Raw genomic sequence first — 13,778 nt, 5'->3', positions numbered from 1 at the left:
AAATTGTTCTACCTGTAGTGCCGTGTTAGGCTGAGAAGACTGTGAAGAATCAGAGAGTTGCTTCATACCCATCACCTCCTCTGAAGACACAAGAGCAAGAGAGGATATACTAGTTTGTGAATTAAATGGGGATGCCATAACTTCATAACCGAAGATGATCAACATCACATCCCTTTTGGCATCCATTTCCTTTGAATCAGGGATTAAACCCACAGCAAGTTCCTCTCCCATGGAAGTAGTACCTCCCTTTGAAGAAAAAGGAGATCACCCTTGCTTGCTCTTCCTCACACTAGAAAGCCCAACTCCCATAAATTTGGCATTCAAAAGAATGAACTACTTCTTTGATAAACCCGTCACTCCTAAAACAATTAAGTGCAATGTATTATGGAAGAAACCTCTTATGAGATTGGCTTCTTCAATGATAAACATTATCTTTTTCTTTAAGACCATGCCCAGCTTGACATTTAGACGAAATATGATTCCCAACACCATGAGAACTCGGGGAAAATCTGAATTCATCCACCATATGGCCTTTGTTGCTTGTAGTAGACATCAACCATTATCTCCCTGAGCAATTGCATTCTTCACTGGACCTAATCCTGCAAAATTCAGTAAACCAATCAATTCTTCGCCTAATGCACCTGTTGTAGTGGTTTGTGGGGCTGCTGTATGCTCCTAAGCATCTGTATGGTGTCCAGAATCCTTCTCTGCGATGTCCATACCTGTCACCCCTGTGATCTCTTTCTCCACCTTTTCCTATTATTCCTCTGCAACTTCCGTTTATATTTGCCTCCATTATGCTCAATTGTTATCAAGTTGCTGACTAAAACATCTGTCAACATCACGATAGGTCACTGTTGAACACTTAATGACAGTCAACCTGAACACCACCTCATGGTTACATGATAATTCTTTCCTGAACTTTCACTTGGAACTCAACATTTGTAGTTAACAATCAATGTGACATAACTTGCATGGTCAGGTGCAGTATGCAAACTCTGTACACTAGATGGATGAAGCCTTTTGCTTCGGGACTAGTGACAAGTGAAGGATAATGATACTGTAAAACGACAACCTATCATTTGAAGATACTGATTGAAAAATAGACCTTATTATCAAGGAGACAAAAATGCCTATGGTATCACAGTTACTTTCATTCAAAAAAAATTCACAGTTGAACTCTTGCACTAGTTTCCCATGGCTTAATATAATTGGTAACTTGGGATTAAATGCAACATTTTTTCTATCTGATGAGAAGTTTCATTTGTTTCCATTGAATGTCTAGTCTTTACTTGCTTGCTTAATATTCCTGATGTATGAATATTTGATGTATATTTTGGCTCAACGCAAGATTAACATTTACTTGATGCTTATGTTCAACTTAATCTGTATTGTGCTTTTGTCAGGCTTTGGATGGAAAACCCAGGATTGCTGGAACCAGGCTTGCAGCCTCATATATAAACTTTTACATTGCAAACAAAGGAATTGTGGCTCCTGCATTTGGAGATGAAAAAAGAGATAAAGAAGCTTTTGATGTCCTCTCTGCAACATTTCCTGATCATGAAGTAAGCCATAATATCAAATTCTGATGTCAACAGTTATAGAGCGATATGTTTGTTAGTTAAAATGACTTGGGAAAACTGCCATGAATGAATTTGGTGCAGGTTGTAATGGTATCTGGTGCGAGAGAAATTGTGCTTGGTGGAGGTAATATACACTGCATAACGCAGCAACAACCGGCTTGCTTGCCTTGATATATTGACAAATGGAAAAGAAAAACAGGAAAGGGTTATTTTTGCTGCATTGATAATATGATGATAAAATTCACGCCTGTATAATGATAGAAATTTTCTTGAATTAAATTTTGTTATTTATAAAGCAACTATCGATTGTCATCCAAAGCAGTCGGTAGCAAAAAATACAATCTTTTATTCTGAATGTTGAATTGAGTTATCTGGACATTGAGAATATTGAGATGAAGGTTAAATGCTATAACGTTTGCCTTTCACCCTCACCCAAATTCCATCTTTATTCTTCCCAGAATTCTTTCCATTTCTCATTTCAAATTTCCATTTGAAGATTTAAAGCTTATATACTAACTCGTGTTTCATTGGTGATTATATTTGGTTTTATTTCAGTAAAGTGAAGGTAGTTACAATTTAATTATTATTGATTGTATTTGGTGCTTATTGCAGTAAGTTTAGGTAATTGGAATTTAATCATTCCATGCGTATGCAAAATCTATCTTGACTAGATAGTATGTTTGAATTTAATGTATGCACAAGTGAGATAGGGAACACTCACATAACAAAGGAAGAATGCAGAAGGAAATTCGAACTCTACACTACAAAATTTGGCAGGTGAAAGTGGGTGGGAAGTTCGATGGATTCATACTTAAGATTACGACTATCCTAAAAGGAATCATAGATATAGGATATTATCCACTTTTCACCTTCTTAGTTGCGCAAGGATTGGTCCTTATTCCTATGGGTTATTCTAATGCTCTTTCGAAACTGCTGTGCTTATCAATGTGTGATAGAATGTGTGGTTTCAGTGGGTGCTGAAAAATTCTTATGGGGAGTTTACACTAACAGTGATCAGGTAAGTGTTTCATGTCAGTGGGTCTTTCTCTTTCTCAAAAGTTTCATGGGGTGATTCAAATGGGCTATCTGTTCAAGAAGAAAACAACAAAGCTCACTAAAACTAACGTAATTATTATGAAGCAAAGATAATAGGGTATACTGTTTCTTCAAATTATATAATATGGTATACTTTTTGAAAATAAGTTTGAATGATCTGAGTTGATGATACTAGGCTAGTCATATGGTATACTGTTGAAAATAAGTTTGAATGATCTGAGTTGATGATACTACGGAAGTAAAATATGTAGCCATATCTTAATAATGTGAAACTGTTTAGCCATTTTTATTCGAGAGCCCAGTTATAAAATCAATTTGTTATTTGTGACCAAGCAATTCTTCATAAACTGTCGAGGAGAGCCCTGTTATAAAATCAATTTTTTGTGACCAAGCAATTCTTCATAAACTGGGTAATCTATATTGCCAAAATACCCTGGACTTGCACCAGGATTCATCCTTCTTTTAAACATGCTGTTTGGGTGGCGAAGACCACAATAAAATTGGAGTCTTGATGGATGGCTTAGTACTCCATTAACCTCACTAGCAAACAAAATCCCAGGCAACATAGGTTTTATAAATAGTGCATACAAAGTTTTGTTAGTAAATTTGATACATCAAGGGGAAAATTGTCTTTGATAATAGTTGATTTTGTAAAGTAAAATCCAATTTTCATAAAACCATTGTACTTGCTAGTGAGTCTCATAATCTTTTGATATACTTAAAAAATGATTTCCGTGGACCACCCTTTCAAAATGGTTGAAGGCTTACATTCAATTATGTAAGTTTTCTTTCCTTTATCAATATTCTCTATTCAAAGGAACACTATATACATACCTTGAGGATCTGAATATTGGTGGCTGGCTTGAGATGCCGTATGTATCAACATTGAACCACAAAATCATTAAATAAAACTACATAATTGAGTTTGACTGAATGCCAAGTCAAACAATAATATGTTTTTTAACCTACAAAGGGTTAATATAATTACACTTCCTTTCAAAGTTTATTTGATAATAAAAGTTGGTATAAAGAGTTAAAATTCCACAACAAGGTACTTGCATAGGTTCTTGGGGTTGCCATCTCATGGACAAGTTTATTATGAAATGTGTTTGTATATCATCAAAGATGAGTTTGTTTTGTTTTATTATTTTTTTTTCAATTTTACTCAAATCAGTTTTCAAAAATGTTAATGTTATAGTCAATGTTGAAAACATCAGCAAGGGTTTGGGAAATGCAAAAATTGTAAAATTTGGAAAAAATCAGTAAAAATCAACAAAACATCGGCAGATAAAAACAATACATTTATTTATTTTTCAATTTTTTCCAGCATCTAAAACATCCACAACATTAGATAAATGCATTGCCACATAAATATGAAAAAAAAACTAATATATAAGATTTATAAGGAGTCTAGTGCTACATCACATATCAACAATGAATCATGTCCTAAATCCCGAGTTCTGACTCGACCCTAAGAGTCAAAATGTCAACAAAAAATATAATAAATGTATCTCATCATCACGAGTCATCTACAATCAAATTAGGTACATAAACTAGCGAGTTCCTCTACCCTTTTATGGGAAAAGGTAATGGATTTTCCTCTAGAGGAAGAAGGCCCTAGGGTTGGAATTGGACTTTGACATCCTCTAGAAGAAGAAATAGGAGGTAGCCTCTAATGTCCTTTGCTAGTGACCATGCTAGGTGGTGTCACCTCTTGCTCATTCATCTCCTCTACCTCTCTCTTCCCTGTAGCTGCTACCTCCTTTAATGCTTCCTCTAACCAATTAGGGACCAATTCCATGACAAGCCTCTCGGTCTCAACCCTCCATGCAATAGTGGTGTCAATCTGATTCAATGAGATGGCATCCATGTTAGGGGTTTTTTGAAGTTGCCTCACCCACAATTGGAGATTGTAGTAGACATAGACAATGTAATTAGGGAACTAGGACACCAACTTGTATTAGGGTCATAAATTATAAATAATAATTATAAATTTAAATATTAAAACAATAAATTGTAATTTATAATGAATCAAACAAATTAATTTGAAAATTTTTAACATGTTGCACTTCTTGGCTGTGTTATTCAAATACACTCTAGTTGCGCTCGATCACTACTTGAAAAAACATGTTGTTCTCCTTGGCGCCTAGAAACCCTTTGCTCCTCAGAGCGCAAAATACATTATTAAGCATGCAAAATGACCCTTGTCGCCCCCCATAACAAGAAAAAAACATCATCAAATGCCAATTTAACTTGCCTTGAAAGCAACTTGCGATTTTTTCTATTGACATGGGAAAAAATCCAGACTTTTATGATAAAATCGAGAGTTTTTCAAATAAAAAAAGTCATCAATAAAATCAATGCTCTGAGAAACTCGCGAGTCACCGATTTTATTAGGACTTTTGCAACGCTGATCATGTGCCCTCACCTCTAGCTTGTATTCCACCTTTGTATGAGGCTTAAATAGCCCTTAGTCCAATTCTCCAAGGATGTTCATCTTCTACTTCTCGGGCAAGTGTCCCTTCACCATATACCACCTTCCTACACCCCTACACCCTTAGTAGAAACAAACCAAAACAAACCAAACATGACTATAATCAGGCTCAACTATAGGTCAGTTGGCCCTATAATGGGTTAATTGAATAGTCCAATCTCCTCTTCCATTGCTAGCTTTGATACCAACTTCCCCATGTCCTCCACCCTCCAAATCCCTTGTGAAAAATTAGCTTGATGTCAAGGGGAGTCCTAGATCGCTACTATGTAAACCCTCTTCCATCACCTACCATAGATCCAAAAGCTCCAATTTTTCATAATAACTCTCTTGAATTAGCATGATACCTTTTGCAAGTTTCCCATGTAATGGTGTTCGTCAAAATAGTCTTCTCATTGAACAAAAAAAACATTTATTTATTTATTTTGAGTTGATTAATCTAGTTATCTTTGCATGTTTTTTATGAGACCTCTTTTTTTTTTTTTTTTTAATACTATTATCAATTTATACATTGGTATTCTTTTCTATGGTTTTTGTTTGCTTATATTTTACAAAAAAATTCAATAACATCATACAATAGGGGTTCCCCATAGATTGGACAACTAGTTTGGCAATAGCTCTTTTCAAGAGTGGCGACGTCAATAATCCCTCCAATTATATGACCATAATGATAAACCCCTTGTTTGAAAAATTATTTGGAAGCATGCTAGAAAATAAAATCAACAAGTGGGCAGAAGAAAGAGATAAGTGTGCTAAAGGCCAAATGGGTTTTAGACCTAAACATTCCGCAGTTGATCATTGTATAACTTTAAGGTACATCATTGAAAAGGTTTGGGAGAAAAAGGAAGAAGTCTTTTGTTTCTCTGTTGATTTCATAAAAGCGTTTGACACGGTTCCTAGGGATAAGCTTTGGCACAAAATGTACATTTGAAAGCAGAGGTGCATAGACTGTATGAAGAGGTGAAAGTCAAAATTAGAACTTTGGCGAACATTTATGAAAGTTACAGAAGTGATATCGGGGTCAAGCAAGGTTGCCCATTGTCTTCTACCCTTTTTGGTTTATATATTGACAACCTTGAGGATTGGCTAAATTCGCAAGGGGGTGATGGTATCCATTTGGGCAAGTTTGTTATAAGGTTTATTTTGTATGAAAATGACCTTATTTTGATTGCTAAATCTACTCTTGGTTTGCAAGAGCACTTACTATCCCTTTAGAATTTTTGTATAAGGGTGGGGATGCAAGTCAATATTAGCGAAATGAAAGTAGTGGTTTTCTCTAAAAAAAGAAAACATAACCAACATAAGGTCTACTTTGAAGGAAACATTCTGGAAGAAGTTGTGGATTACAAATACCTCCTAATTGACTTCAACAAAAATCTAAGATGGGATGGTCGTAGAAAGAAGAGAACTTTGGGGTGTTAGGAAACATTTTATGTTTTTCAAAATAGGTGTAGAGAGGCAGAGTTATGGGACTGAAAAACACTCAAACTCTTTTTGGGTTTCTAGTGATTCCAATGATTCTCTATGGTTGTGAACTGTGGTCCAGCAGTACATTTGACATGCAGTGGAAACAAGTTGAGAAAATTTAGAAGTGTTTGATTACAAACAAATTCAAAATTAAAAGTGTAGTTCCTTAAGCTATCTTGTTAAGTGAAACAAGGATTGCTCATATTGAAGCAATTGCTATGGTGCGAGTCATAAGGTATTTAAAAAAAATTGAGCAAACAGACAAGGCAGATGGCCTAAGGTTGTCTTTAATGACATATTATGCAAAAGAAATAAGACCTGGATGCAGAAAATATCAATTGGTTTAGTAAATAGGGTATTTGCTTGAACACGTGTCCCATAAACAGTGAAGAGATAAAAGCTTTTGTTATGGATAATTTCCATAAACGTACTTGGGATAAGGAGCTAGGGAGAAAGAAAAAATACTATATTGAAGTGTTTAATTCCACTCAATCATCAACAAGAAGCGTACATAGAGACTAATATTTCTTAGAAAGCCAAAATTCTTATTGCTCAGTTAAGGACTAATTCTCATCAACTCTGTTGTGAAACAGGGCGCTGGAAGAGGCCAAAAGAAGTGTGGGAGGAAAGAGTATGTATTTTTTGTTCTTCTGGAAAAGTGAAAACAGAAAAACATTTTATTTTAGAATGCGAGGCCTTCAAAGACAAGAAGGTATGCAGATATTTTGGAAGCTAGCTCTTGGGATAATCTATTTAGCGAGGGGTTTGTTGAGAAGTTGAAAGTGTTTATTATGAGGGTTCATAGGGAAAAGGCCAAATGTATCAACCAAATGAAGAAGCAATTTGACCCATAGACTATTTTTAGCCTCATGGACGTTAAAATAATTTTCTTTCTTTCTTACAACTTGAGTGGGCTTAATGGTTAAGAGCATGTGTTCCCTCCTAAGAGGTCATAGGTTCATAACCAGATGGGGTAGAGTATTTATGCCTTTGTAGACTTAGCAGCCAAATCACTGTGTGGAGGTGGGTCCCTTGTCCCACAAACAAGGGGATCTCATACACCAATTTGGTGTCTGGCTTGACCATGACCTTAAAATTGAATAATAATAATAATAACAATAATAATAAAATTTCATTGATATTTTGGTTCTTATTTTACACATTCATATTCTATTTATTTATTTATTATTTATTCTATTATTTTTATAATTTCTATTCATTCTGCAACTTTCTTTTATATATAGTATTATTATTAAAATAAGAATTTTTGTTTATAATTTCCTTTTTATATATAATGGTATTCATTAAAATAAGAATATTTGTAATACAAATTCCTTTTATAATATATATATATATATATATATATATATTATTTTTGTATCCTCTTCAATGTTATTTTTGTTAATTTCTTCCTCTCTTTGATGTTTTTTTGTTAATTTTTTCCTCTTTGTTGTTATTTTAGGCAATTTCTAATTAATTAAGATGATGATAATAATAATAATAATATCTTTATTCTAGGCATTCCTTAACGTCTCTTTTTAATGATATTTATTTTTCTTGTTTATTTTAATAATTTTTTAAATTTGTTGTACCGTTCTGTTTGATTATTATATTATTTATTTTCCTGACTATTAGGAGTTTACCGTTGCATCTCTACTATAATTATTCAGTCTATGTATATCACTATCCATCTTTGTCCTAATGTGTTGGAAAATGTAACTAGGATCAATTTTCATTTAATGTATTTGAGTCATCATGTAATGTACTTGTCAAAAGAATAAATAAAAGAATTATTATTATTATTATTATTATTGTGACTTATTAAAGCATGGGCTTCGTGCTTGAGTCACCATGTTTTACGTCAAAGTCCCCATTGAGGACTTTTAGGATTTATTCTAAGTTAATAGAGTCATTGTACTTTTAAAGAGACCCTTCTTGGGCTTTTGAATCATGTAAAAAGGTTTAGTATTGAATCAAATATGATTTATGTATCCTCCACACCGAGTCAGCCTAGAAGAAGATCAAGTTGGCCTTAGGACACTTATTCAACCCAGAAGAAGCCTATAAAAACAAGATAGTCGAAGTCATTTGGAGCATCACTCTCACAAGAAGTTCAATATCTCTTGTAGCTGGGAAAAGTGCGAAGTTTGTTCCCGGGAAGACAAAGTAAGTGCGAGTTTGGGGAAGTCTAAGGAGAAAGGAAAAATCAAAATTTTGGTGCCTCTCTCTCTGTTTTGTGCTCTGGATTGGGAGATCAAAGTCTTCGTTTCACTATTGCCGGAAGATGCTAGTTGCTGGAAGCTGTTGCCTAGTCAAAGTTGCTGGAAAAGGGGTTGAAATTCTGGGAGGCTAACTTGGTGTGGAGGGAAGGTCTAGTCTTTGTTTAGGGTGAAGAGTCTCAAAGAATACTATTGAAAGGAATAATTTCTTGATTGGGTTTTCCCCTCAAGGGGGGTTTTGTCCTGGCATAGTGCCTACATCTGGTGTCTATTATTTGATGTACTGCTACTTTGGTAATTGCTTGATGAATTAAAAGAAATAAGATATAAAGAATTGTAACAACAAGAAACATCACAAGTAATTATCAAGAATAAGAAAGTCTTTTTGCCTTTTTGATTTTCTAACATGGTATCAGAGCTTTGGTGATGAAGAAAGAAAAAGGCAGTCTCAAGCACTTGATCAAGGAACCATTTAAAAGGATTATCTCAGGGAAGGAGTCTACTATATTCAAGGGAGATGTCTAACACAAACAAGGGAGAGAACAAACTTGAAGGGACCTCAAACTACAGGGTTTGGAAGAAGAGGATTGACCTCATCCTTGAAAAGAACAAGGTACTAGACTTGGTCAAAGGAAAATTAAAGAAGCCTACAGAGGATTCCAGTGATGCTGACAAAATGAAATTCAAGGAACTAGAATTGGTGGGCATGACTCTAATGGTAGAAGGAATAAAGGACAACCTTGTCCCATTCATAGCCAAAATCGATCATGCTAAGGAAATGTAAGAAGCCTTGTCAAAGTTATTTACTATTAAGGAGATTGGTCAAGTAAAAAGTTTGAAGAATGAGGTAAGGACTACAAAGATGATTAAAAAAGACACAATGGCCTCTTTCTTTGTGAAGATAGCAAGAATCAGAGATGATCTTTTGGCCATTGATGAAATCATTCCAGACAAAGAACTCGCGATCACTCCTCTATTAGGATTGTCACCCTCTTGGGGTGCATTTGCTATAGGTCTTAACAATTGGAAGGAAGCTCCCACTTTCGAAGAACTATGGACTGCTTGCAGTCGAGAGGAATTAAGGATCTCATTAGCCAATCCCGAAGGAGTATCAAATGCCTACATTGCTCAACATAAAGGAAAGAAATCAAAAGGACCAAGGAAGAAAGTTGACGTGTCCAAGATAGAATGTTATCAATGCCATAGGAAAGGTCACTACAAGAGTGTTTGTCCTCACAATCCAAGAAATAAAAAGAGAGAAAGAGATCATGCTAACATTGTTGAAGAATGAGACCCAAAGAAAGCCAAGCCCGCATAATCTGGCATTAGGGACTTACACTACTATGTCCTTTACTTGTACCCTTAAATATCTCATTTTATATTTTGACGTTTTAGAATTTATAGGTTTTTAACATATTTTGGAAAAGGCATTTTTATTGTTTTTATAAGTTTGTAGGTATCCCTCAATCTTTGGAGGGAGCCCCCAACAACTCCCAAATATGCGTATCTCATCTCCCTTTAGTTTTTGGTTTCATGTACTTGTTTAATTATATTAATACTAATCACCATTATTCCTCTATTGTCTCGATGAGGAAGACATTTGCTATATCCTTAAGGAGTTTGAAGAGAGCTACCCAAGGAAAGGTTTGTCAAGAAACAAAGGTATGCTTTAAACTACAATACATTGATTTCTTTATACTAAAGGTTCATTCATTTGACAATCTATTACTAACATTGTTATGTCTAGCTATATTGAATCATAATGATTCTTGTTTTGGGTGATTCATCATTTGATAAATCTACCCACCCCACTCATATTCTTAACTGATTTTGTAGACCCTAGACAAGTTCTGGAAAACCCTGACCTAAGGGTATGCTGACAATGTGTGAAATCCTAGCTCGCTTAGGGTTATTGTGAAATGCTATTTGAAGTCGATGATGTTTGGGATTTCGGTATGATCATGAAATATTAACTTGTTAAGGTTGAATGATGTTTGTCTAAAATCCCGAACCTTTGAAGTTTTGGTAATTTTTGGGTTTTATATGTTCCTATTTTGAAACCCTAACTCATTAGGGTTTGGTGGAATGTGTAAGCAAGACCCTTATAATGGATTTCCTTGGTATATGTGTGTTTTCCTTATCAAACCCTAGTCTAATAAAGTTTGTAATATGTCTAACTTCTATCGATATTTGTGAAGTTGGGTTTGATTATCACATGATATGAAATGCCTTTGCATGATGATGGAACCCTAGGTATATATAGATATGTCCTTCTGGTCGAAACCCTAGCTTGGTCTAGGTCAATATATGTCTAATGTATTAATGTTGTCGGACATATGATATGCTTATGAATTCCTAAATACATGGGTTAACCTAGTTTTCAATGGTAATAAGTCTTGGGATTTGATATAAGTCCTTGTCTTAGATTCTTGGATGATATTTGGAAATCTAGGGTTTTGCGAATAAACCCTAGTAATAGTTAAATTGTCTAGTATGTGTGACATAACAATCTAAGATCTACTTATTTAATGATTGTTGAGATTGTGAAAGTGGAATTTTAGGGTTTTGGAGTTGAAACTTAGTAGAAGTAAAAATCTCCGATATATGATGACAATATGATATTTGAGATTTGTGTAAGATTGTGGAAATCTGAGTTTTGGTTGGGATTGATGGTTGATCGGAAATCTAGGGTTTGCAACTAACCCTAGTGAAAGTTGGTCATGTTAATGACTAAGTTGTGATTGACTTTGATTAATTCTTTTGTATGAAATCTAGGATTTGTATGAAACCCTAGTAAAAAAATCTAACATATGCATTTTGAAAAGTTGTTAGACGCTTTATATTTGTCTAAATTGTTTCTAGGGTTTGCTATATGTTGTAGTAAGCTATGTCATACCTTTGGAAAAACATTGAAACCCTAGATATACTGAAAGTTGATTATGATGTAGTCTAAGGTTTATGACAAAGTCCCTAGCAATGTTGAAGAGTATATGTCTCTTGTTTGTAATTAAGTCTAGGTATCTTATATGTATAAAGTTGAAATGCTTCCGTGATTTTGGTATGGATAAATTCACGCTTCTATAGATTTGGTTGTACTTGCTATCTAAGTTGTGCAGGTACAAAATATTCAATATGGTGAAGATGCTCGTTGATGTGATAAAGCATGATGAGGATAATGATAACTTTGATGAAATGGTTGGAAGCCACGAAAGGTTCTCCAATGACGAAAATAAGAAGCTGATCTCCCTGAGGAAGCCTGAATAGAAGAGATCTCCCTAAGATTAAGAGGGAGTTAGGATGAAGAGATGCTTCCTAGTTGAGAGGGAGGGCATAACTTGGTTTTGATTAATGAATTTCAGAGGATATGTTGTTGCATGAGAAGTAGGAAAGGAAAGTATACGATTGAGGAATCTTTTGTCAAATATTCGGTTGATAGTCCTACTAAGTTGAGAAGAAACATCTAGAATGACCTCAGAGATTTTTATTTGATATACATATTAAAGCATATTATTGATTGGGGCTGTGATTGGTATCTCTTGAAGGTGTTGATAGCATGCTGGTTACCAATCAATTTGATTGGGAGAGATTGGTTATCCTTGATCTGCTGGATCTAGGAGAGTTGAGACTTTGTGAGTGAAGCATTGCCTGGGAAGACATCTCGCCGAAACTTTGTGTTGATGTCTAGGTCTTGAAGTTGGAAAGGTGGCGTTGGTCATTGAGCTCTGACATGCACCTGGATTTCCGGGTTGATGGTTGGCTAGTAAGCCTGATGGTACCTAGAGAGGTTGAAGGCTTGAGTCCATCTTATTCTCACTTGGATAGATTGCCCTGGTGGGGAACCTAGTTTGTGGCATTGCGGTGCCTAAATGGTTGAGAGACCAATGGATAGATTTCCCTGGTTAGGAATCTAGTCCGTGGCATTGCGATGCCAAAATTGTTGAGAGACTAATGGATAAATTTCCCTGGTTAGGAATCTAGTCCGTGAAATTGCGGTGCCCAAATTGTTTGTTGATTTTGGGTAGTGTTGGATGTGATCTAGCTTCGAAATTTTGTGGAAGGGCTAGAACACATGAGATCTCCAAGACCCATTAATCGTTTGGAGAAATTCCACCCGGATGAGGAGTTATTAAAATAATTCATATTTTTAATGAGTTCCTAAGTCTAAATTTAGGAAAATAAAAATATTAATTTGTATTAATAAAAATATGGGTGAGAAGGTTCTAAGTGACGAGGATCAAGCCTATGTTAATCTTAGCAGTTGATTAGAGATTAGATCACGACCATTGATTCATCAACATGAAAGTATAAGAGGAGGCTTGAGGGTCAGTTAAAGATACACCAAGAGATCAAAGAGTTCAATTTTTCTGGGGCATGGTTTGCTGAGAAATCGAGCTAGTGGTCTGAGTTGCAGCGAGAGAGGGGAAGCTCGGCAGAGGGACTTCATTCCAAGGCAAAGGATACATATCAGAGAGGCAGAGCAACAACAAGAGAGACAACGCAACTCCAGAGAGGGTGACGCAGAAGCTAGAGGGGTTGACGCAGTCCCTTAGAGGCAACATTGGGGTTTTCTGTGGGGTAGAGAGAGCAACAGTTCAACATATCGACTTCTGAGTAAGGGAGGCTCACTGAGAGGGTGACGCAGCTCCTAGAGGAGGTGACGCAGTTCCAACGCAGAGCTTGGAGTAGCCATCGCTGCCTAGCACTGGGAACAACAATTGTCATCTGTGGGGTTTGATCATCCAGTTGCTGGAATTGTCAAAATATCTGTCTCCGGATAGAGGTACTTCTGCCAGGTTTATTCTCTGTTGGGTGAGCTGGATTTGGCACCCTAGTTGTATTTAGAAATCTTCTTAATAATACAAACCCTCTATATGCTGGCATCAGTTTTTCCGAATTGGGTTTTTTCAGGGGAATAATTTGTCCAAAAATAAGCGGTGTTCCCTTGTGTGTTTTGTCTCAATT

The 13,778-nt window shown here is 35.5% G+C and overlaps 1 protein-coding gene across 12 annotated transcripts in view; it reads left to right on the top strand.

Moving 5' to 3' along the window:
* The window catches only part of LOC149250709 (agmatine deiminase-like), a 270,021-nt gene that overhangs the window by 230,240 nt on the left and 26,003 nt on the right, over positions 1 to 13,778 (top strand). For 11 of the 12 annotated variants that reach the window (XM_089459210.1, XM_089459209.1, XM_089459207.1 and 8 more), the window contains 2 exons: positions 1,407 to 1,565; positions 1,665 to 2,120. The exons of the other annotated variant lie outside the window; for it this stretch is intronic. In XM_089459210.1, coding sequence (XP_089315336.1) covers positions 1,407 to 1,565; positions 1,665 to 1,754 — 249 coding nt within the window. In that variant the 3' untranslated portion in view covers positions 1,755 to 2,120. Of the gene's footprint in view, positions 1 to 1,406; positions 1,566 to 1,664; positions 2,121 to 13,778 lie in introns of those variants that run through there. 12 annotated transcript variants of the gene reach the window in all.

This window comes from Pinus tabuliformis, chromosome 7 (assembly GCF_031772625.1).
Source record: "Pinus tabuliformis cultivar Carrire ecotype Pingquan chromosome 7, CPIR1, whole genome shotgun sequence".
Taxonomy (NCBI): Eukaryota; Viridiplantae; Streptophyta; class Pinopsida; order Pinales; family Pinaceae; genus Pinus; species Pinus tabuliformis.
Note: the sequence above shows the minus strand (reverse complement) of the source record. Positions and strands in the feature narration are given on the sequence as shown.